This window comes from Pithys albifrons, chromosome 3 (assembly GCF_047495875.1).
Source record: "Pithys albifrons albifrons isolate INPA30051 chromosome 3, PitAlb_v1, whole genome shotgun sequence".
NCBI lineage: Eukaryota > Metazoa > Chordata > Aves > Passeriformes > Thamnophilidae > Pithys > Pithys albifrons.
The window spans coordinates 43259658-43284641 of NC_092460.1; the positions used below are offsets into that span (position 1 = coordinate 43259658).

At 46.4% G+C, this 24984-nt stretch overlaps 1 protein-coding gene across 2 annotated transcripts in view; it reads left to right on the forward strand.

Annotated features, from left to right (window-relative positions):
* Positions 1–210: 210 nt before the first annotated feature.
* FBLN1 (fibulin 1) overlaps positions 211–24984 on the forward strand; it is a 61415-nt gene continuing 36641 nt past the window's right edge. Inside the window, exons 1-8 of one of the 2 annotated variants that reach the window (XM_071549812.1) lie at positions 211–373; positions 678–848; positions 11871–11970; positions 16567–16702; positions 20414–20585; positions 22326–22385; positions 23970–24071; positions 24639–24776. In XM_071549812.1, coding sequence (XP_071405913.1) covers positions 791–848; positions 11871–11970; positions 16567–16702; positions 20414–20585; positions 22326–22385; positions 23970–24071; positions 24639–24776 — 766 coding nt within the window. In that variant the 5' untranslated portion in view covers positions 211–373; positions 678–790. Of the gene's footprint in view, positions 849–11870; positions 11971–16566; positions 16703–20413; positions 20586–22325; positions 22386–23969; positions 24072–24638; positions 24777–24984 lie in introns of both variants that reach the window. The other variant, XM_071549811.1, reaches the window with a different exon arrangement.

Consider the following 24984-nt stretch of genomic DNA (forward strand, 5'->3'; position numbering starts at 1 on the left):
CCATTATCTTAAAGATCTCGGCAACAGCATCTCCAACTGGGTGCTTCGAGCACTATCAGTGTTTGTATTCCTGCCTAAATAAGATAGAGAGGTTTAAAAAAAAACAAGCTAAGAAGAAGAAAGAAGGGAGGGGAGAGATAGAGCAGAGCTGACTGCCTCATTGGGGTTGAAATTCTCATTCTGACTTCTTAAGAGGAGGGGGAGGGAAGAAGGGAGTTTTGTTTTCCCACTGAATTTCATTGAAAGATTCTAGAATCTCTCCTTTTAAAAATCCTATTTTATTGACAAAAGCTGTGTTGGGGAAAAATCCACAGAAAGACCAAGAAGGCGAGGAGATTGAAAAACTCTCCTCCAGAGGTTAAACATCTGCTAGGTGATTTCTTTTGTTTTCTTTTGCTTTGCTTTGTTTTTGTCTGTGGCTCTCTCGTACTTAGCACCGAGAGAAGTCGCTGCACTTCTCCACAGCCTCAGTCACGCCGGGCCGAGGTTCCCGCTGAGGATCTGTAAAGTTTTCCGAGCTCCAGGGAGTCGCTGTGGGGGCGGTGGGGTGGCAGCAGCAGCGGGGTCCGAGCCGCGGTGGCCGCTCTGTCCCGCCGAGCGCTTGCGGGCGGTGGCATTACCCGGACAGGAGGGGGATTCAGTCTGTGTAAAGCCCACCGAGCGGGGGGTTCCTGCAGGCTCCTTTCCAACCGGACTCAGGCGGCTGGGATAACAGCGGCAGCGAGTCAAGGGAGAGCCCGCTGGACAGCCAAGTCCCCGCTCGGAGCGAGTGCGGGAGCTGCGGGCGGCGATGGGCGAGCTGCGACTGCTGCTGCTCCTGGCGCTGCTGCCGCCGCTGCGGGGACAAGGTGAGTGCGGGAGCCGGGTTGGCTGCGCCGGCGGGACCCGCTGCCGGCTGCGGGTACCCGGGGATGGGGCTGCGGGGCTTCCCGCGGGGTACCCGGGGATGGGGCACCCGGGCATGGGGCTGCGGGGCTTTCCCCGGGGTACCCGGAGTTGGGGCTGGGGTTGCGGGGTACCCCGGGGATGGTGCACCCAGGCATGGGGCTGCGGGGCGCCTCCCGGGATACCCGGGCATGGAGCTCTGGGGCTCCCCACGGGGTACTCGGGGATGGGGATGGATCTGCGGAGCTCCCCCCGGGGTACCCGGGGATGGGAATGGATCTGCGCAGCTCCTCCCGGGTACTCGGGGATAGGGATGGATCTACGGGACTCCACCAGGGGTACCCCGCATCCCCGTGCCCCTGGACGTCCCGGGCAGGCTTTAAAGCGCCGCTGCCACGTCCGAGTGAGCAGAAAGGCGTGGCGAGCCCCGTCCCCGCCGCTGCCCCCGCCGCTGCTGCTGCCCCTGCCCCGGGCAGGCTCGGGCTGTGCGGTCGGTCCGCCCGCCGCGATCCCGCCCGGGCTCCAGCGGCTGGGGCAACCCGATGGGTGTCCCGGCAATCGCGACATGTCGGTGGCCCCGCGGTGCCGGTGCCGGTGCCGGGTCCGGGCCCGGGCCCGGCGGCAGAGGTGCCAGCTGTGGCTACCCGGCACAACTGCGCCCCAAACACGGGACACCGCTCCAGCGGCGCGCTGGGATCCAGGCGGAGCGGCAGGAACAGCGCAGCAAAGGTGCGGGCTCTTCGGAGAGAAAAAGTGGAGCGTTTGTGAATGGTGTGCTTGCTTTTGAAAGCGAGGGTTTGGATCCGGCTCTGACTCCCCTTCCGTACTGCACGCTTTGCCTCTGATCTCTTAATACTGTCTGTAGAGAGGATATGAACTTGATTTAATTCAGTGTAGAACCCCCCTTCAAATCTTAATTTATAGCACATGACAAAGAATGAACTTTTCTTATGACAATGAACTTATCACAGCTAACAGGTAAGTGACTTTTCCATTCCAGTAACCCCAAGGGGTCCGTTCAGCGTTGAGGTTCGATCATACTCCAGGCAAATACTTAGAAACACATGGTCTCTGGCCTGGCCCTCACAATAGCAGACAACAGCCGGTGAAGTAAAGTGTTTGTTACTATGGCAGTGTTTCCAGTCATAGATTTTCGAATAGCAGAGGACTTGCCACAGTTACCCGTGCATTTGACGAAGAGATGGTAGCCACTCCTTTTAAAGGGGGAGGGAGGGAATAAAGATGGTTACAACAGCAGCATTTACCTCCAGAACCCCCAAATAACTCCTGCTTCTCCTAAGACAGCAGAGCACATCAGCAGGACTGTGGCTGTGCTGTGTCACAGTGAGCAGATACAGTAATTTTAAGCCTTCAACACTGTTGTAAAACACTGAAAAAATCTCAGTTTGTAGTCTCAGTTACTGGACAGCTTTTTAGAAAACTGACAAGTAGATATATAAGTTTATGGTTTTGAAGTCTGTTTTAATACAAAGTGTAGCCAAATTTGTCAGTAAAAGATGTGTCAGGTTTTTATTCCCAAATTACAATCTGTACTCCTAATTTCACTGAGATTTCCATATCTTTAAAATTTACCAGTACACTGGATAGTAGCATGAAGAAGATGAATTACATCATCATAGCCAGTCAGTGTATTAATAGTTCATCCCCTGGCTCTGTGTTTGGCATCTCTTGGTACTACAGGCACAGACAGTTTTAACTCACTAAACATCTGGAAACATGTCTGTTCAGAGGGAGCTTATAGTTGTAATAAAAAAAATGTTCCACTGACTTTGTGGAATGAGTTTTATTTTAAGATTATGATTTTTACATGTGCTTTTATAACATTAAATTTGTAAGAAGTATATGGGTGGAGGTAGGACACATAAAAGGCTAAATCTGTGCTTTCCTGCCAATATGAGTGCTACCTCTGAATTTTCAGTTGAGTTTTGTTTTAATGGTCTGTTTTCAGACATGACATTTTCTTGCAGTCAGGGAAGAGCAAGATGTTAAGCTCTTGTTTTTTATCAGTGTAATTGAAAGCAGATACGTGAGTGAAACCCAAGAGAAACCCCCATAAAGCAGCTTATCAAGTTACTGCAGTGTATTTATACTGCCCTGTCAGATTTCAGGCATTATCTGCTGGCAGGGCAATGCATTTTTAAGGGGTTTGGTTTTGTTGTTGCACTTTAGGCCCATTGTGCGAGTTTCACATCAACTTTATATATAATTTCAGTAAATAGTTATGTTAAGACCAACTTGTTCTACAAAACTTCTCTTAACATTTTCTGAGATAAAAGATGGGCTTTAGCCTTCTGGGACTTGACAGAAACAGTTACCTGGGACTATGGAGGACTTTGAGTTTTGTTTTGCACGTTCTGAAGAAGTAGGTGTGAAAATGAATTCAGTAAGCAGAGAATCTGGGTTTGCTAGATGTGGTAAAATATCTTGAAAGAATGAAAAGGGATGAGACACAGGAGGTCGAGAAAGAGAGAGCTGAAATCCAAATAAAACATCAGGGCACAGGCAAGAATTTTAATGGTAACAGAGTGTGTTAGTGTGAAAGAGATAAATGATTGTGAAAATGTAGCACAAAGTGATGGTTGACAGTGACAGGGAGCAAAGAAAATGAATAAAGTTAAGAAATAATTAAGTAAGCAGGTAATTTTAGCCAGAAGAGGCAAAAGCTGCTGTAAAGCACTCAGGAAATGTCAAGCATGTGTGTTTATGTGTAGGTGTGATGGAAGGAGGAAGCCAGGGTGGGATTTTAATAGTTAAATCATCACACATAGTTAAACTGCAAGGTTGGATAACATTGCTGCAAGATAAGATGCAGAAGTAGAGGCAGAAGATTGAGAAGGTTGCAGGGTGAGAAAGAATAGAAACATTGTCCATTAAGAAGTCCATGAAGTTGTCAGGAGCAAGAGGGAAAACAGAGGACAAGGTCACAAAAAGCATAGAGAGAAAGGGTCAGTAGAGATCAGTGAAGAACCCTAGGAGAATGTTAGGAATTACTGGCAATAGTGTTTTGTGAGTCAAATTTAGCTTAGAAATGCTCAGAATAAAGTCAGGTAGGTGGAGAGGGAGCGGTCAAGTAGTGGCTCTGACAGTGCCACACTGGGTGATTTACAGTGACAGGGTGTGTACAGTGAGAGGAGAATGGTGACAGTCCCCTGCCTGTTCATCAGACCTACTGAGGACTCTTGGCCTGCTGGAATATTTTTGGCAAGACACGGTGACAGTCCTGTGCAAGTTGTTTTGAAAGGCTCTGATGAACAGGATGCCACAGTTCTACAGCATCTCCCAGGCTTGCACTCTCCTGACTACAACACAGATCTTTGGCTCAGGCAGTTCAAGCAGCTTCTTGCTGTCATGTCTTAAAACAAGTAACACTGCTATTTTGCCTCAGCACTCAGAAGTACTTTGGCACTGCTTTGTACCTACTTTAGACTTAAAGGAGTTGAGGAATTGCCATTTGGATTTGAAGTATGGGCTGCTGGTTGTGAAGAAGAAACGAAATTTCCAAATTCTCAGGGATTTTACTTCAAATTCTTTTCAGGTAACCTAATTAATGGAAGATTTTCATTCCAAGAAAGCTGATGGAGTTTTGGGTGCTTAGGACACAGCTATAGGCAGTACATTGTACCTGGGTTATAGATAGTAGCACCACACACATCCCATCCTGCACAAGGGTGCAAAAATGTCCCCCACCAAAGGGCTCAGTTTTGAGTCCTGTCTAAACCTGAATTGAGACCTTAAGCTTAGCAACAAAGGAAGCAATATCTAAAAAGATCTTTTGTGTCAGTGTTGAAGTAAGTGTATAGACATAGAAGTGCTTTGTCTGGTATATTCCAGCTTGTTTTTGGTGTTTCCAAGGATTTGCTAAGCACTGGGAAGGCACGCTGTGCAAAGTGTCCCAGCAGTACATGCTGGTGTTGCAGCACAGCATTGCCTTCCTCAGGCCTGTCCTCAGCACCAGCCAGGGCAGTGTCCTCCTCACCAGTTATTGCAGTGAAAGATTTTAAGAACTTCTTTTATAAACTGCAAACAGATAGCTCATAAAATGAGGTTTGGCTGTATCTGAAAAATCCCCCTAACTGAGTGATGGCCACTGCTGGTGCTACCAGAGCCACATTCCCCATAAATGAGTGTTCCCCAGACCTAAGAAAATTTCCAGTAAAACGTTGGCTGTTTTCAAACCCACCACAAAACACACTAACATACCAGGCATTTCCTTTAGGGTGCTGCTGCTTTACTTGCTGTGCTCACTGGGTTTCCTCAGTGCTTTCAGCTCTCCTGAAAAAATAACCCTCAGCTGAGCCTTGTTCTAAAAGGAAAGGTTCAAACCCTTTCAGGCTGTTTGGGGATATGTCCTATTTCTTAGCAGTGCAGGAATGGAGTGAATGTCTGTCAGTCCATGAAGCTCCAAAATGAACTCCACACTTGGAAGAGAGAAGCCCTCTGTCACAGACTGTCTTTGAGGGCAAGCAGTGGACTGGAGCGGGGTAGGAGAGGGACAGCTGGTGAGGAACACATGCACTGGGGACAGCAGCCTGTGCTGCTGGGGGTGCTGTAGAGAGGGCATCCTGGCTCCAGGGTTTATGTGTTCATTAGGAAATTCAGGCTGTTACAGTTTTTAAGAGACCCTGTAAGAACAATGGAGTGGAAGGACTAAGAAATCTTTCTGTCCAAAGGGGACTGGTGGCACAGCTCAGCTGGGTGTGGTCCTCGAACCCCATCAGTGCATTGGCACCTTTGATGAGCAGCCTTGAGCTGAACCAGCATGTCCCTGCAGGAAAAGAACAGCTCCCATTCACTTCTTTCCCTGCACACAAAATGGAACAGGGGCATCTTCGTTCCAACTCCAGTCTGAAGAGATCCAGGACATACTCTACTCATCTCAGATGAACAATACTGATGTTTTCCTGCACTGCTCCTTTACTTCCAATTCAAACTATTTATTTCAGGGAATCATGAGGCCAGATTTTCTGTTGTAGGTCTTTCTCTTTCATAGTTTCAGGCCTCCTTCACCCTTTCCCCTACTCTGTGTGCCTAATCCCTGGGTTTACACACAAGATCAAGATGCAGCAAAGCTGGATTTATCATGTCAGTCTATTGGCAGTTGGACCTTTGAAGTCAGCTGGCTTCCCTCTTGTGTAAACATGTCTCTGGGTCTATCTGATGCCTTAAGTGGCCAGCCAGAGTGTGTTTGCATTGCCAGAGACAGCATTTCCACAGCTTGTTGTAAGAACAGCCAAAAAATCAAGACTACAAATCCCAGCTGCCAGCACTTTTACTGCTGTTCTGCTGCAAAAGCTGCTGACTTGTCCATCTAATATTAGCCAGGTGTCATTGAGAGAGATTGGTTTGGTGAGATCAGGCCAAGACCACTTTGTCTGCCCTGAACCTTGAGCAAAGGGCAGCCTTGGCCAAAGGGATGTGCAGTTGCTGTGGGTTTGTGGGAGCACAGATGTGAGGGGAGGTGGGAAGACAAAGAATGTGACTGAAAACTATGGACAGCCCGTGTGTCACTTTGACAAATTCTGTAAGTAGGGCTGTGTTTGTTTCAGCTGGCAGTTGGATGGATGGGCATCACTAGTGAGGGAATTTTCATGACAGGACAAGAAAGGTTTTATCAAAAAGGTTCACAGGGAGTGCTGGAAGAGGTTTTCTCACTGGAAACCTGAACCCGTACATGTCTGTTGTAATCATGAGTTCCAAAACTTCTGGCTGACATGCTGTTAGTGAAACGTGTGGCACTAGTGCTGAGCTCCCACAGGGTCCATCTGCTGCCTGGATACTCCTGCAGAGGAGGGAGAATCACATCCTGGTCCCTCACATTCCAGAGTGCTGGGCCTCTGACAGAGTGACTGAGCGAAGGGCAAGCTCTGCACTGTATCTTACAAACTTAATCAATTAATGTGCTGAAAAGATGCAAAATAACTTAATGGAGGTGTAACTTTAACCCCTTGACCTGGACTCGCTTCCAAATCCATCCCCAACCACAGCTGGCTGTGTGGGCTGGGAAGGTGAGGGGTTTGAGGGTCACATCCGTGCCTGCCCTGCAGAACTGGCAAAGGTTACTGGCACTGCCTTGGTGAGCCCACCTGGGCACAGGTGTAGCTCTGGTTTGGTACCAGCATCAGATTGGTAACTGTTCCATGGATCAGCACTGAGTCATGAATAGCTATCCAGGCTTGGATTGTGCTTAGGCCTTTCCATCAGAGGCAACTGGACAGCATAGTTGCTGCTGTAGATTGTTACCTAAAACATCTGTCCCTTTTTGATCTAGCTGGAATGCTACTGCCATGAAATTTATCCAGACCTTTTTATTTCTGCTTATTTTTTGCACAATTCCCAGAAACAATTCAGGGTTTCTCATTCCAGGAATCATACTTTTGGGTAACATTCTTAAGCTTATCTTTCTTTTGCAGAAAAAATTCACTGCAGCAGCTGAATAAGCAATTATTACATCATAGAAGTCTAAGGTTATGCAGATATTAACCACATTTCTTGCTTTGAACTCCCACACAGTATGGCAATCCTGCTAAGATTAGCAAACTACCTTTTTTAAAGCAACCATATGCTGGTGCACATGGGGTGTGTGTGCACAGTTCAGAGGCAGCACACAGAATGGTGGAGTGGCTGTGGCCTAAATCAGGTCTTTATCTGTGGGTTTTCTTCCTGACAGCTTTTGTAAAATGAGAGAGCTGAGTCCCAGCTGTGCTCCTGCTATCCTCTTCCCGAGCCCCCTGAAATGTCCCTGCCATTCCAGCACAGACCCCACATTCCCCTCAGGGCAGGTGTCCTTGCTGGTACCACAAAACACAGCTCCAGTTCTTCTGGATGCCCTGCTTTTGTACAGGGACAAAGTAGTGAGAAAGCTGTGTTGAATTTTATCCAAAATAAACTTAGGTTCTCTCAACTAGTCATTTGGCATGCAAATTTAGTGTATCTGATGGAAAGGAAGATAGCATGCTACCCTCTTTAACAGAGTTATCACAGCTTTCTGTCTCGTGATACCAGAAAGATGAACAAGTGCTTCTCACATTTACAAAATGGAGCAGCCAGTGTATTCCTGCATGGCAAAACTTCCCTGTAGAGTTTCTCCCTCCAAGTGAAAGGGCAATTTCGGCTGAACGCAGACCAGTGCCGTATCAGCCTTCCCCAAAGGGCTGTCTCTGGGATGCCTGGGAGCTCTCTGGCTGATCTGCATGAAACATTATACACTTGGCAAAATCCTTGAAGGGTCACCAGGGTCAGGAGGGCAGAGCTGTCCTTTCTGCTCTAGCTGAGGGGTGCCACGAGCCATCAGCTGCACTGAGGCACGGGGGCTCTGTCAGAGCAAAAACACCCACCATTTTCTGTTCAGGGAGTGGGATTCTTCCAGTTGTGGTACCCAGAGTAGTCCTACCCTCTGCCTGCTCTTGCCCCGTCCTTTACACACTCTGGAGCACCAATCTGTAGGCAGGAGAAGCTGCAGGAAGGCCACGGCCCCCTGTGCTGCTGGTCCCCTGAAGAGGGTTGTGAGGAGGCACAAATGGCCTCAGCATGACTGTTGTGCCCAAAGAGTGCCAGCTGGGAGCCACAGGAACATGCATGTGTGTGCAGTTGGGTCCACACTGCTGGAAAAATACAGCGGGAGAGGATAAGGGCCCTGTTTCTAAATGCTCCCTAACAACCCTTAATGCCCAAATGGTCAGAATCACTTCTGGTGCAGCCCAGGGGAAGACATGTACATACCACCTGAGGTTTTGAAACAGGAGGATTTGCCCGTGAGGTACCATTTCTTAAAGCAAACTGCAAAGCCAAGAGAAAATATTTTTCACTGTTTAATTGTTACGTTTCAGAAGAATGGCCTTGAGGGTGGAGTCCTTTTTGACTGCTTGTTTTTCACTTCCCTCTATTCTCAGGAGATTTTTGGCAGGACCTTTGGAGGATATGAATTGTGATGTCACCAAAACAATGAGCCTGGACCACAGTTCTCCTTCCACAAACTCTCCTGATCCTCCTTTGTCTGGATGCACTCCTACAGACAAGGCTTGCTTAGCTTGGCCTGCTTTGAATTCTTGAGTTATTTGGTTGGACTGGAGGTGTGTTGCCAGAGCTTGGAGAGAAGAACTGGTGTTCAGAGCCAGGGATTGTCCTTCTGGGGAGGAATTTGGCTAAAGACTATTTTGTACAAACTCTTGCAAAAACCTGCAGCCAGCTCTATGCTTCAGTTATATGTGTATGATTTTTCAACACAGTTAAATTGATTGCAGACAGCAGCTCTAAAAACATGGTTATTTGCAACCCATTGTATGGAATTCGATGCGTGTGATGTTTGTGAGCCAGAGAGCTCCAGACAGGGTCCCTGTTCCCAGAGAAGAGCTCACACACAAATGCAGGGCTTTCACCACAGGCAGATGGTTACTTACTAGACTGATTTTTTCCATAGCATTGTAAACTTCATTTAGCTTTCAGACACTGGCATGAATTCTGGGCACACTGAGGGATGCAGGAGAAATATTACCTTGACGTAGTAATGACAGAATTTTGACCAATACTCTGGGTATGTAAGTAAGAGTAGAAGTGTGACCTGGGTTATAGAGTACAGAGCTCTGTAAAAAGATAACACTTAATGTAATTCCATGTAATCATTTTCTCACTAAAACGTGTTTGTTTCACTTGATCCCATAATTCTGATTATTGTTTATTGCTGTAATATTTGTTGTCAGGAACCACATCCTTTCACAGTCTGGTTTCTCTCCCAGTTTCTTCTCATATAACAGGGCTTTGATTCCCCTGACAATCCTTCTAATCTTTCTTTACAGATTTTCCAGGTTGATGTAATCCTTCTTAAAGCCAGAATGCTGTGCAGCACTCCAGAGCTTTGCACTGTACTATTGATAACTACCTTAAGAATACCTACCTCAGCATGACTGATGCTCCCGAAAATCTCTTTTTTTCCATTTTGCTTTTAATCCTTGGATTATAATCACCAGTTTGGAATACAAGTTGCTCCCTGCAAAACCCCCTGAGTTACTGAAGAGAATTACCTTTTCTACTTGCTTTCAACTGCTATTTCCTTCCCCACATCTGAACATCTGCCCGTTGAGCAAACTCTGTCTGATGTGTGTCAAAGTGAGTGTGATCATGAACACTTTATTTCAGTGTATTTTGGTAACTGGAATTACTGAGGAGGTGGGTATGTGGACAGATGAACGGGGGCTGGACCCCCACACATCAGGAGCACCTGAAATGCTGGCTTTGTAACTGGTGCAGGGAGAGCCAGAGCAGACAGATGCCTGTCCTCAGGAGACTCTGCAGGAAACCATTTGTGAGGATGGATAGTCTGGAATGTAATGTGGCTGCCTGTTGAAATGTGCTCCCTTGAGATGTGCTTGGACCACAAGTAAGGATGGGACAATCATGGAAGGTGTTGGAATGCCATGGTGTGCACTCCCTGTTCTGCCACCAGCTTGGTGTGTAATCTGGGCAAGTCTCTCTGAACCCCTTGCCAGGAAGGGGAACCATGGGAGGGTTGGGCTCTGCTCCAGGGCACAGGGACAGGAGGAGAGGGCACAGCCTCAGGCTGGGCCAGGGCAGGGGCAGGGGGACAGGAGGAGGAATTTGTTGCTGGAAAGGGTGGACAGGCCCTGGCAGGGGCTGCCCAGGGAGGTTTGGAGTGCCCAGCCCTGGAGGTGCCCAAGGCAGGACTGGCCATGGCACTCAGTGCTCTGGGCTGGGGGACAAGGTGGGCATCAGGCACAGGGTGGGCTCCATGGGCTGGGAGGGCTTTGCCAAGGTGGGCGTCGGGCACAGGGTGGGCTCCATGGGCTGGGAGGGCTTTGCCAGCCCCAAGGATTCTGTCAGAGGTTGCTCAGCCTGTAGTTCCCCAGATCTTCTCTCTTGTCCTTCTTGAAGTCAGGCAGGCAGTTGTTCTCACCCATTCTTCAGGAACTTCTCTCGTGCACCATGAGCTGTGTGAGACTATCCTGCGTGGCCTGGCAGTGCCAGCCCAGTTCCCTGGGCACTGCTGGGTGAGCCTGGCAGTGTCAGCCCAGCTCCCTGGGCACTGCTGGGTGAGCCTGGCAGGGCCATCCATCAAAAACCACAGGAAACACAGAGAAACCATTGGAAAGCTCTGGATAATCAGAGGAGGCTTTGCACACATTGTGCATTTGTTGCAGAAGGAGCTGTTCGGGGTTCAGGCCACAACACAATTAATAGGAAAATGTGACTTGTGTTTTATTCCAAGTTCTGATACACCTGCTGTTCAGTGAACTTTTGCACTTGGAATATGAAGCAAACCTGTAGTGCTTGTCAGTTCATTAACAGTATTCAGTTTTATTAAATTAAAGCTTGCAAAACTATACTCCACAGAAATAATTACCTTCAATGTGCTTTTCCCCTCAGGTTCAGGCTTGGTGTAAGTTGGTATCTGGGTTAATATTTCTGTCATCTGTTAAGTGATCAAAATGCCATATACCTCTCTGTCCCTCTCTACAATACTTTGGCATTTACAGGCATATTTTTGAGTAAGAGAGATTGACTGGATAATGACCTCAGGATAAAAACAGTTCTGCAAATTTAGTTATGATGAGACTCACCATCTTTGATACCAGTTATTTGATATCAGTTATTTGATTTATCCTGCATTCTTCAGGATTTTAAAAGGCTGCTGATTGCAGAGCAGCAGATCCTTTAGTTGTGCAGGACTGCTGGGACTGTTTTCTGCTGGAGTGTCAGTGCCCAGGCTGTGTGTTAGGAAGGAGAAGGGGCACTGCACCCCGAGGAAGGCAAACCCCAGCCCTGGGTCATCGCAAGGTGCTGCCAGGAGGGGCCTTGTCTGGCCGTGGCTGCCTGGGTGCCCTGTGCTGTGGGGAGGGCAGGGAGGGCAAACAAACCCACCTGGCTCTGCCTGGGGATTTTAACTGCCAGATGCAATGCCATTTCCTAGGGTTGTATTAAATATACTGCTGTGGTTTTCTTCCTTTCTGCAGAGCTGTCAGTGGAAGAATGCTGTGACAAGGGTGTTGAATGGGTGAATGAAAACAGAAAATGTGCTTCTCTGCCATTACTATCCGAGTCCAGAGAATGCAGGTATGTAGTTACATGTTATATATTAAAACACGGCATTTTTTTTTCATGTGAAACCATAGGAATGGCAGGCATGACAGCTGATTTAGGGGATCAAGCACCCAGCTCTTAGATCCTGTTTTTTCAACTCCACATCCACCCTTGGGGAACACCTCCTGAGTACCTGCTTTTTGTCTATCAGGTCATTGTCATGTTTGCTGTCAGTCTCATGTGGGTTCCCCCAGCTCTGACCTTTCCATGTACTGGCTCTCCCTCAGAGATTTTCCCACTGTGCTCTGCTCACAGGGTCAGGCTCTGCCTGCACTCAGGACATCACTAATGTATAAGCTGCTTCAGGTTATACCAGTTGTACATCTGGAAATATTCTTGGGCAAAAGTGGAGAAACATGACAGATGCTGCAATGAATAATCTGTGGTTTGAATAAGTACACATGTATGTAAGGCAGCCTTTAGTGGTGCCACCCAGGTAACTGTCCTGCAGCTTTAGCTGAATTGCTGTATGTGGGAATTGAAGTTTAGGTCAAGGAGGTTCTTGGTTGGGCAGTGTCCTGCTGCTGAAGGGAAGGGAGCCTACAAGGAGGGTGGAGAGAATCTGTTTACAAGGGCATATAGTGACCACCTTGACCTTTTCCAACCATTTAAAACACATCCATAGCAATCAGAGAATCACAGACTGGTTAGAGTGGAAGGCTCCTAAAGCCCATCCAGTCCCACCCCCTGCCATGGGCAGGGACACTTCCTACCAGCCCAGGCTGCTCCAAGCCCTGTCCAACCTGGTCTGGGACACTCCCAGGGGTGGGGCAGCCACAGCTGCTCTGGGCATCTGTGCCAGGACCTGCCCACCCTCACAGGGCAGAATTCCTCCTGTAGTGAGGAAGGGAAGGGATCCACTCAAGCACCGTCATTCTCGTATCTGCCATGTGCCCCAGGGACAGGGTGACCATTCTGGGTTCCAGCATCACTTTAGGATCCTTTCCCCAGAGTCTCTGGGGTTCCAGAGGGCCTTGCCAGCTGTGTGCGTGTCCCCTGCTGAGTGGGGACACTTCAAGCTGCAGAGGTGCTCCCTGTCCTACACAAGGTGACCAGGCTGTCTGAAGGCACATGAGCTCTGAAAATCCATCTGGTTCCCATCACACCCTGTGTGGGAGCTGAAACAAGGCTCTGGGCTCAATGTCTGCAATGTCTTGCTGTGGTTTCTTGCCCTAGATCTGGGTTTATCTCATGATATTCCTGCTCTGGACAGTGACAGTATTTATCTCTGTGTCTCCATGACTCAGGGAATGCGAGTGCAGAGCTTTGGTGAGTAATCTCCTGGCTGTCAGAGCAGCAGCTTCTTGCCCATTCATTCATTTTCTTGTGGCATGGTTAAACTCACAGCAGCTCAAAGAGCTGCCATTGAATTCTGGAACTCAACCTGTCCAATAAATCTTTTCCCTTTCAAACTGAAGTTTCCTTCTAGCAAGTGAACTTCACTCCCGTGCCAGAAACAGCCTATCTCCATATGGGAATTGCATGCCTTTGACACTGTGTAAAGTCCTCTTGGAGTTACATAGGAAATAACAGTATTTATAATTAGTGGTGCAGGAACGCAGACTGAAAAATGCAGCTTGTTTTTGCAAAATCATTCTTTTTCATTTTAGTGTTTTGTCCAAGACCTTCCACTGTGCACATGAATAGCTTGAAGTAAGTAGGAGACAGGCAGAGGGTAATGGAATTAGAGTGACAAGAAAGACTTTGTTTTCAGAGCAAAGTAAAATTTTAATGCTGTTATGGAAAAAAATGAAAGAAAAAATAGGTGATTATGAAATCTGTGCTGGTTTAGGAGTGCACCCTCTGGGAAGGAGAATAAGAAATGTAAAAACATTGTGGAGGTAAATGGGTGTGTGGGTTTTCCTCTGGGAATTAACTCCATGAAAATCAGTAACACTGGTTACATCTTAACCAAAAGTAAAAGGAGAATATAAAACATGATTTCTTAACTTGATTTTTAATCCAATTATCTGGAGGTAAAATAACTTTAATTTCAGATCAACATCTGAAAGAGAGAATAAGGATTCTTTAGGTGTCAGTGATCTCTGATCACTAGTGAGCCATGGAGAGAACCCATCTTTCAGAGGTTGATTTTACCTGAAATATCCTGAGTGAATGTCAGTTTTGAGCCCTCATGCTCCTAGAGATTCAATATTTGGTGCTTTGAGATTTCAGCCATGTTGTGAATACCTGTTTATTTTCAAGGCAGTTCTGTTGTACTGTTTTAACTCAAAGTTAGAATAAGACAGATAAGGAAAAAGCAGCCTTTGGCTTTTTTGAGTATTAGGAGTAATTTAAAAAAACCAAACTCACAGGAAAGTGCTGCTCTCCTTTCCCTGGTTTTAAAGGTCGATACTGTGAGGTGTCCAATGAAGTGTGATTTTATTGTTGTTGTTCTGAGAATGCACAAATGGTATTTTAATCTATTATTCAATCGATGCTTAATTCCTTATTGCATTTGGGGTGGGCCACATGACTTACGAATACAGCTGTGGGAAACATTGTAAGAAACTTGCTTGTTTTGGTTGTAATTGCCAATTTGTCAGGGATTTCAAAGGGATGGCTTGTGTTTGCAAACAGAGAGGCACCCTGGGAATCCAACAGATCTCCTGAAAGCCTGCTCTTGTTTGTTTGCTTGTCCAGGCTAACATTTCTCCTTAGCAGAACCTGCAGGGCTAAAGGAGCTGGGAAGGCTCAGCTCCCACACTTGTGGGCTTGAAGTTCAGGTTTTAGAGCCTTCCAAAGCCCTGACAGTCAGACCACCCCAGAGCTGGGCAGGGAATGGAAATTTTGCTTCAGAGGGAATTTCAGCAACAGAAAAGCTACATATTCTTCCAAACTGGAACCAAATCAAATATCAAAAACTTCAAATATCCTGCCAAATAAAGTTACTGTCCTGGGCTTAACTTCTTGCTGTGACTTTAGAGTCTATTTCTGAATGATTTGTTAATGAACTTATCCTGGGTTTTGTTCCTACACATTGAAATCTCAGGGCTGTTTCTGCCAAGTGAGAACTGCACAGTCAGACCATTCCTAATCCCAGGATCATGGACTGGCTTGGGCTGGGAGCGGCCCACGTGCAATCGAGTAGTGCCTGGGAATCTTGGGGACTGCAGCTTGACAACCTCCCCCCTGTGCAGAGAGGGGCAATCTGAGCCCAGAGCCCACCTGGCTCCCACTTTTGGGGGGCCTGGCCTCAGAGCTGAGCGAGCTGTGAGAAACCCACCCCTCCTCCTGCTGCTTCCAAAGCTTCCTACAGCATAAGAGGCTTTTAGGAGGCAAAGATGTTGGATTCCTGAATGTATTTGCATGATTTACTGTATTTCTAGGTAACCCTTTAAGACATTTTACTCATGAGTTCAAATAAATAGAGTTGGGGAAAAAATGGGTGAATGCTGTTAACAACAAAGAGAATGTGTTCAGTGTTGCTGGTCTATAAGATGTGTAAGGTGGATGTAACAGTGCATTTGTAGTGGGGTTCTCTTACAGAGCTCTAACATATCAGGTCATGGCTTTTAGGTGCCCCTGCTGTACCATACATAGAGTTCATAACCCTGGATTGCATTCTGGATAGTTTTCCCATAGCAAATCAGGTAATGTTTATTCTTAGAGAAATTAGGTTACCACAAAAGCCATGGGTATGTTTATATCCTTCTTTGTGTAATCTGATTTGTTACTCTTAAATTTTATCTCTCCCAGTGCCTATAACAGAGGGGAGCAGAGGAAAACTTCACCCTCAAGCTTCATCCTCAAAGCTGCCTAACAAAGCAGAGTTAGACATAAAAGCAGAGTGGAGAGAGATCTTTGCTGGGCTCTGCATTCAAGGGGCATAAAACATGACTGGAGGAGTTTAAAGTCTCCTCACACAGATTATTTTTTACTACAGGAAGGAGTTTCTAATTTATTCACTGGCACTGAGATACAATGGCATGATTTTATAAGCAGTGGAACTAACAAAGCTGAGTTTCCTGTACATTTTTATCCTGTCTCCTCTCCACATCTCCCTGCCCTGTAATACTCTTCTTTCCCTTGTCTTTCTTTGCCTCTTTCTTGCAATACACTCTGGATTCTCACTGTTACTTCCCTTGGTATCTTTATTTGTCCCCATTATCTCCTTTTGTTTCCCAGAGCAACACTCTGACCTTCCTTCCACATACTGTACCTGTTGGTTTGGGGCAGCATGAGTGAGGGACACTGGGAGTGCAGGCTCTCACAGGATCCAGGGGGCCTGCCCTCTGCCTTCCCTCAGTCTCCTCAGCCCCCAGCCCTCATAGAACATGCAACAAGGCAAGTCCTGCACACCCTGAGCCCTGTGGCAGGTGTGGTTGAAGGTGCCCCTCTGCTTAAAGCAGCTGTTGGGACAGGTTGCAGGGTGGGCAGGCCATGAGACTGTGAGATGTGTCACCTGTACTGAACATGTCACTGAGACGTTCTGCCTGGTGCCTGACAGCATGTTCCCATTGTAGCTGCGCTCCCACAGAAACCTCTCTCTGTGGAACTGGTTCAGGCGCTGGCAGGCAGCCCTGCAGTGCCTGCTGCTGACCCTGCGTCCCCTGTCCCCTGTCCCAGCATGGCTCAGGAGCAGTGCTGCCACAGCCAGCTGCAGAAGCAGTCCTGCTCTGACGGCGTCGAGTTTGCCAACGCGCGCCACGAGTGCGACTCCCACGCTGCTGAGAATGCCACCTGCGAGGCCCAGGACTTCAAGGTGAGGCATCAGAGCTGCTCCTGTTCGTCCTCAGGAGGTGACATGGACTGTGTTAGGGCTTGGTCCTGAGGGTCACTTTGCTGCACATGGGCAATTTTCCCCCAGCCATGCCCTGTGTCTCTGCCAGGGCTGCTCTTCCTGTGCCTCTCTCTAGGCAGGTCCTTGCTGAGGGAAGCTGCCTGTCTCATGGCATGGTAGCACAGGCACAGGGTGGAGTGCAAGGGAGTGGAGAGTCATGAAGGGGGAATTGGCCAGGGAAATACTTCTGCCTGGAAAGAGCACATCAGTGCTGTAGGGAGAGGGATGGGTGAGAAACTCAGCCGTGTTTCAGACTTCAGCTTTCATTAGAGCTTCACAGCCCAAGGTCACACTCAGTGGTTTTCAGTCCTGGTGGTCCAAAGGGGTAGGACTGAAGTTAATTCTCTCAGGGCACTTACTCAGGACACTTACAATGCCAGCTTTTGTAAGTGCCCTGAGTTAACATGACTTTGATTTACAACTGAATGGAGACACCCATAAGCCTATGATACCAGCATGTCAAATCAGGATAAAAATGCCTGTCATTGGCATATTCAGTTAATCTGTGCCCTGCCTCGGCCTTTATTACTGTCTTTGTCTCTCATTGCTTGAAAGGGAGCACAGTCACTCCTCTCTACAGACTGTTTTGGGAAGAAAGTTCCACCAGTAAGACCAGGACCTTGACCATGACCCAGTAATGAACAGGATATGCCTCAGCACTGTCTGGGGATGTTGGTTGCTATTAGAGCTTGCTGATACTCAGCAATGGAGAGGATTGCAGGGTAATACTGTGAGACCACATTCTGTACCTGGTTCCTTTACTGGTGTAAACATGGCCTGAGTTAATTAATCTTTGTGAGCCATATTCTGCCCTCCCACTCCCTAACAGCACTTTACAACTTCCCTGAGGTGGCTGGAGGAGTAACTTTAAAGGTAATCTCTTTGATCCATGATTGGCATGGATGATTGTGATCTAACATCAGTGAAAAATTTTAGCATTTCTTCTGTTAAATGCGTTTTGAATCTGATGACCTTGAGACATGCAGTGTCTGGCAGTGGTGCCCCGCTGTGGTAAACAAGCTTTTTGCATTCACACCAAGCCTCTCACATGGGCTTGAATCTCATTCTGCCTCAGTTGGTTCATTTTTGTTTACCTTAGGTCGCATAGAAAATCTTTTGGATCTTCTTTGTCTCCTTCAAGGAGGCAGAAAGAACGACTTAGTGATTCAGTTAGTAGGATTAATCGCAGCACTTTGCAGTAAACGAGGCAGCTAATCTTTCCTTTGAATCCGAAACCTGGGATTGGAAACAAGATAAAAAGACCGTATTTTGGAAACACTTGCCCAGCTTTTACAGTAAAGGCAGTAGGCACAGGCGATGATGGGCAGGATTTCCTCCTCTTGTTTGGAAGCACAGCTTTTCCTGCCTTGGAAAAGAAAGGATGCAAAATGAATCATTAATCTTTAAAATCTTCATCAAATGACAGTGATCGATTTCCAGATTTTTTGCTGGCACAGGAGATGTAGAAATGATTTTATGAAAGTTTCCACTACAGCCCTGCAGAAAGCAGTGAAGCTTCTAGAGATTTGCCCACCTTTAAGATGCTTGGACATTTTCCCCAAAATTTGCCATAAGCACTTTTCAAAGACTGAGGTAGGTCCTTATCTGTCAAGTTTTGTCAAGGACACTGCAGTTGTGTAAATTAGGTGAGCGCAAAAGGTTTATTCCTTTGGACTGTGGAACATATCTTTGACTTTTGTTCAGGTCTTCAAAAGTTCTGAAAAATTCTGCTGAGTTATTGGTGGTTTTACAGTCTGTTTCTCGTATTGTTTCCCAGTTCTAATGTGTGGATTTCAGCAAGGGAGAGCCCTCTTGTGGACAGATCCCAGAGGCAGAGCTAGCACAGGATTTACGCTTCCAGAGCTGCTGACCTAAGTGGGAACATAAATAATAACTATTGTAATCTGCAATTTAGAGATCTTAATTAAGCAAAGCAATTTCAAGTGCTTCCCACTCACACCATAAATAAATGTTCCAGTTTTTCACATGTTACTTTGTTCCTTTAGTCCTTCATGTTTATTCCTTCCTGTGATAAGGGGTAATAGGATTTCAGGTAGGACACAGCTGTTTATTCAAACATGAGGAGCCAGGCATGGCTTTGAAGCTGCATGGAATTTTGCTGATAATGGAGAAAACCAGCTGGATACTATCCTTGGGATCACTTAGGAAGCAGAGGCTTGCAGGCAGTGGAAGGGTGTGATAACAACTCAGTCTTAAGGCAGTGCTGGCTCTAGAAGGTGGGTGATGGTCATGCCAGCTTGGCTCCAGGCAGCTGGCAGGCCTTGGGTAGGGGCTGCAAACCCCTCAGGAACTGAACTAAAACAGTATGGGGGGAGTAGGAAAACCCAGTTACCAAACATCAGTTAGAAAACTTTTGACACTTCCCTTCTCTGGATCATTTTGGCTGTGGGACAGCAATGCAAATTAATTATGATCATTATCCATGTGTTAAATCCCGGTGTGTTGTGCACAGTTAGAATAAATGCAGGCTGGCACAGGTGGTCCAGGGCACCCAGTTATTTAATTAAGATGCAGTTCCTTACAGTTGCAAGGCTCAGCAGGCTCTGTACTCAAGAGTTTCACATCAGCTGGACACTGAGGTCTTTCAAGTGGTGGCTCAACCTGAAAGAAATAAAGGCTGTTCAGCACTTCAAGAATGACAAGATTAATGATTGCTCCTTAAAAAGAAATCCAGAGTTACTCCCAGTTTGAGCATTCTGTGACAAGACAAAGAAGCAGACTGAGTCAATTCTATGCCTAACAGCAGAAACCAGTGAGGATATCCAGGAGTATGAAATATCAAAATCTGGCAGGGCATCAGCTGTGTTCAATAGCTTAAATAGGATTTGGTTATCAAATATATGCAGGCTTAAGTCAAATAATGAATCTTCAGCTCATTTTTCATTTTTGTCTTCTAATTTATGCTGGTGAAAATTGAAAATCTAACAAAATTATAGCCAGATGTTAAAAGCCTTGAGAAGGATGCCTCAGGGAATTGCTTGATGTGTTAGAATAAATATTGAGCAACGTTGCAATTCTTGGAAGAGATCATCAAGTATTTATTTCTAAAGTCTTCCAGAAAAGCCAGAAAACTGGAATAATCCCAGACAGAGTAGTGATGAAACTGGTGCATCTGCCACTGGATGGAAGGAGTTGCAGGACCAAGTAAAAACAGTGGGTGGTGAGGAACCATACCACCAAACAAACATCTGCTCTGTTTAATGGTGCAGGTTCTTTTCCTTAAGCAATATAGAGTCTGGAAGAAGAACAAAATTAATAATAAAAGCTTCATCTGCTTTCACATGACAGTAGCAATTGGCAGGCACCAGTTCCAAGGAACCTTTGCTGCATCAAGGAAGAAAATTGAACAAATCAGCAGTGTCTTCCCAGTCTGAAATAAAAGGAAACCTCCACGGGATTACCTTGCTCTGTGCTGAATTCCAGGGCCATAGTTCAGCAACTCTGGAAGAGGTGAATTTGTGTTACTACTGGAAGCCATGGCAGGACTGTGATGCTTTTAATTAATGTTTGACTGCGCTTTTCAGAGCAAAATCAGTTCCCTCTATGACATGTTAACACTGACTTTGGTCAGGGCTGTGGTTTGACTTTGTTAATATATTTTTTTTTTAATAGACATGTTGTTACTGCTGTTTGCTGGGAAAGGCTGCCCATGTCCAAGGACAGAGCTGTGAACCCAACCCAAAGATGGGATATCAGTGTGGAGTTGTTTTCAGATCTTGCTGTGGGAAAGGTCCAGAAGGCATCGACCTGTCCATCGGTGATGATGCTCCTAAAAAACAGCAAGGTATTTCCCTGCAGACTTCAGAGGAGTGAGACACAGCAGCATACAGGGTGCAAGGAACGTGTGTGCTTTAAATGATTTCTCTTGGAATTCCTCTCACTTGACATCTCATCTGAGTAACTTAATGAGGCATGTTTTGGAGCTATTTTTTTTGGTTAGTGAAAGCTGAAGTGCTGATGTTGAAAATAAGGCTAAAAGAGCTGGAAAGTGGTGACATAGTTCCTGGTGTCAGAATGTAAATGTAACACAGCTTGTTTTGGCAACTAATGATCTTGTCTTGGCAGCTGAGTATAAGCTATGAATTTTTAACAGCATCTTGCCCACTTATAAATGCCTAAGTACTGTTAGATCCCTCATACTCTAACCACTCTGCTAATAACAAAATCTGCATATTCAATCTGCCTCGATGACATGAGAAATATGTCAAAACCTGTAAGTACAGAACTGGGAACATGGCCTAGAGTATTTCCCTGCTCACTGTTGTGGGCAAGTGGCACACCTGGCAACCCTGGGTTGGCATGGTTATTGTGGCACTCCAGGGCCATTGTAAAGATGGGGCTGTGTCCAAAAGCAGGGCAGGACAATGTCTTCATCATTCAGCTGAGAAACAGTATGTCAAATAACCCAGCTGACAATAAAAGTTTGCTGTAGAAAGGCAGATCAAGCACCACAAGCTGACACTTTGTTGGTCATGAAGGGAAGATGAGGCTCTGTTTTGTAAGACAGCTTGTTGGACAAGCCCCCTGTGTGTGTTCTGCCATGGCAAGGCCTGCAGGGCATCCTGCAGCAGGGCTGTGGCCACCTGCCTGCCTGTGTGCTGCTCTCTGAGCCACAGCAGGGGCATCTCTGCTGCTTTGTCCCCACAGGCCTCTGCAAAATCAAACAGACCTGGGCACACTGCTACCATCACCCTCTGGGGAACTGAAAAGTGTCCCTGTGGCTTGAGGGCACCAACCCTCAGCATGCCAACCCTGCCTGGTGCCATTGCACAAAGTGCTGCCTTCACATCCACAGGGCAGCATTTGCTTCCAAGTGACCACTGTCTCATTGTCAGCCCCTGAAAGGAGCCCAGGCAGTATCTGGGACTGTGCTTTGGCACATCTCACTGCCAACCAGCCCTTGCCCTGTGTTCAGAGTGGCAGGATTGCAGACAATCCACAAGCCATTCCTTGGGGTAAGCAGTGGGTGTGTTCAGCCCTGGTGTGTCCTCCATGAGGGGAGAACAACCTGCTCATGGCAGAGGCACCATTGACCAGAACTCTCCAGGTTAGGTATATATTGGGAAGAATGCCATAAGTAGGTGCCCAAAAGTTGGGTGTACAGTTCTTTCTGGAATGAAGTCTAAATAAATAACTGAGGTTAATCTGATTTTTGTTAAATCTGTGAGTACCCCAAGCTACTCCCCAAGCCAAGCATGCCTCAACAATGTCTTTTGAAAATGAGGTTAAGGTCTAGTTAAAAGCCTAATGTTAAGAACCCGCATTTGAGACTCTCAGTCCATATGTAATCTGAGATCACAGTGTGACTTTCACATTGAATCAGTGAGATGGGAAATGCCCCATGGCCACATGCATTTGAATGTCAAATTTAAGTATGAAATAGCTGTAAAATATGTAAATAATGCCCTTTAATTTTGTCCTGGTTTATCCGAAGCCCTGGTCTGAGTACCATCCCAAGCATGCAGCGTTTTACCTCGACAAGAAAAGTGCTTTCTCCTCTAATGCCTGTCTCTCATCTGTTTAGTTGAAATTTCAAAGGAGGAACTAGACCAGGAAGATCCTTATCTGCATGATGGCTGCAGAGGTAAGTCAGGTGGCTGGTCCTGTTAGGAGTTTCTTTGTGATTGCCTTCAATAAAAGTGAAGCCAACTTAGATGTAGAGATTAACCAAACCCTTTTGCCTAAGCTAGTTAGGGGGAAAATAACAGAGGGAAGAGCCTTTGCAAGGAATAGTGGGCCATTACATGATGCCTCAAGAATTCCTAAATATAAGGAAGACATGTCTCCCACAGAGGAGTTCATCTTACCCAGCTGAAGCTGAGACTATACATTTAACTTTAACTTCTCGTGGGTAATACCTCAAAGGTGTCACCCTTGAACACGTGGAGTCCTTTGGATTCTTCACAAGCTGGGAATCCTATATTAAATACGTGCATTTTTGATTCTCCTCTTGGGATGATTAGGGTGTTTGAATATGAAATGAACCATGTTTCCTTTTGAGAAGCATCACTGGAAAGAAAGGAAGAGAAGTGGCTGCTGTCCTGATTAGTGCTGCTGTTCTGCCTCCTGAGGAGAGTCTGTGTTGGGGACATTGCTCTGCTGAGCATTCTGATTTAGAGCTTGTCACACGTGCTTTACATGTCTATGAAGCTAAACCAGCAGTCATTCGTTATTTTCTGCCAGCACTTCAGAACTCAGTAATGTATTTAGGATAGAATCAATTTAATGGAATTATATTCCAGTTGAGAGATGATTTACTGTGCCCCGTGTTCTACAGCTGTTGCACTCTGGAGAGAGTGGGAATGTCTCCATTAGCAACCCAGAGTCAACTCTGCCTCTCCTGCTTGTCTGCAGCTGCTAATTACAGGAGATTACATAGAAAAACGCGTTACATATTTCCCTAGCATTATTTCCTCATGTAATCAGTTGTTGCATTTGTCAGTTAACCAGCTGCCTGCCCGTGATTGCTCTGGCTAATTACAAAGCAGGGGTTCTGCCTGCAGTGTATTTTCTGATGCCAGCCTGCCATAAGGTCTTGTTGTTTTCTGAACTTCACCGGGGCAAACCTAAACTCCCTAGGCTGTGGAACTTCCAGCAATTTGCTTTGGAGCACCTTCATGGTCCATGGGGAAGTGAATTCTGTTCTTTGACACCCCCAGTGCAGGTTTTCTTTTCTGTGTCAGGCGGGAGACCCCAGGAGGTTCAGAGAGCAGAAGCTGCCAGTCTCCACCACAAAACTCTGGGTCCTCCTCATTTCCTGGGCTGTATTAATGTCCCTGTCCTCATTAGAAATTGTTGCCCTTACAAAAACTGTTCTGTAAAGTATTTATAAAAGTGGTGTAGCTGCATTTGCCCCTTTGTGCCTGTATCAGATCTCCTCTTTGATGCCTGTCCAGCCATTCTGAAAAACCCTTCTGATTGTACTAAGAATATCAACACCCTTACAAGGAACAGTTAGAAACGTATTTTGAGATTATTAAATGGTTTTAATATGAATTTATCTTTTAACAAGATCAGAAAAAGAAAGTTTTTCATAATGAGGACCCGGATTTTGTGTACATTTATGTACTTCCTAAAGAAGTCATCAAGTATCCTGTAAATTAATGGTTTGTTTCAGTTCCTGTGAAGAGCCTGTTAATGACATGAGACTTTCTAAAACATCCATTAGGTGGTGGCCCCTGCTCTCAGCAGTGCAGAGACACAGGATCCAGTTATGTGTGCTCCTGCTTCGTTGGCTATCAGCTCCAACCAGATGGTATCACCTGTGAAGGTAAAAGGAATAAAACCATTGCCTCTATTATCACCATTCTTGTTTGAAAAGAGCAAGAATAGATAAAAAATATCCAGACAGAAGAGATCAGAATATGCTTATACCAGCTGGGGAAAGAGATATCGTAAAAAGTTGGTTTGAATGGATTGTTGAAATGAGAATTGTGGGAAGATGAAGTTAAGAAAGAGTCAGAAGAAAAGCTGGAGGATTTAGAGTGAAGAAGAGGCAGATCTTGAATTTATTGTTATGAATAAAACCAAAATAAAATACCTGCTCTCTATTGCAGTAGTAGATAGTAGTTGATAAAGCAGATGAAATAAATAGAGTGGATTTCTTTAGCTCCATGTGGTTTGGAAAAAACCCGTAAGATCATTAAGTGCAACATAACCCAAACAGTGCCACCTCCACCATGTGTGCACATGCCATCTCTGACACCCTTAGCCGTGTCTGCAGATATCTTTGCTGCGAGACCCAACCAGGTGGTGATGCCTTTGACCTCCTCTCTCCCCAGAGATGCTTCTTATTCACTCTTCCTTTTATTTTTTTGGATCCTTCTGCATGCTGTAGATATTAATGAGTGCATCACTGGGACCCACAGCTGTGGGCTTGGCCAAACCTGTGTCAACACCCTGGGATCGTTCCGCTGCCAGCGGGACACGAGCTGTGGCACTGGCTACGAGCTGACCGACGACAGTCGCTGCAAAGGTATGTGCTGGGCAGGGAAACTGCATCCTCCAGGCCTCAGCCAAAACCCAGCGCTCCTTCTGTGCGCTTTGGGAAATCCCTGTGAGCAGCAGCTGCACCCACACACCCGCACACACCCGCACACATCCGCACACACACAGAGCTGGCGCTGCTGGGACACCAGCTTCCCCACCTGCCACCTTCAGGTAAACCAGGTGAGCTGCTGCAA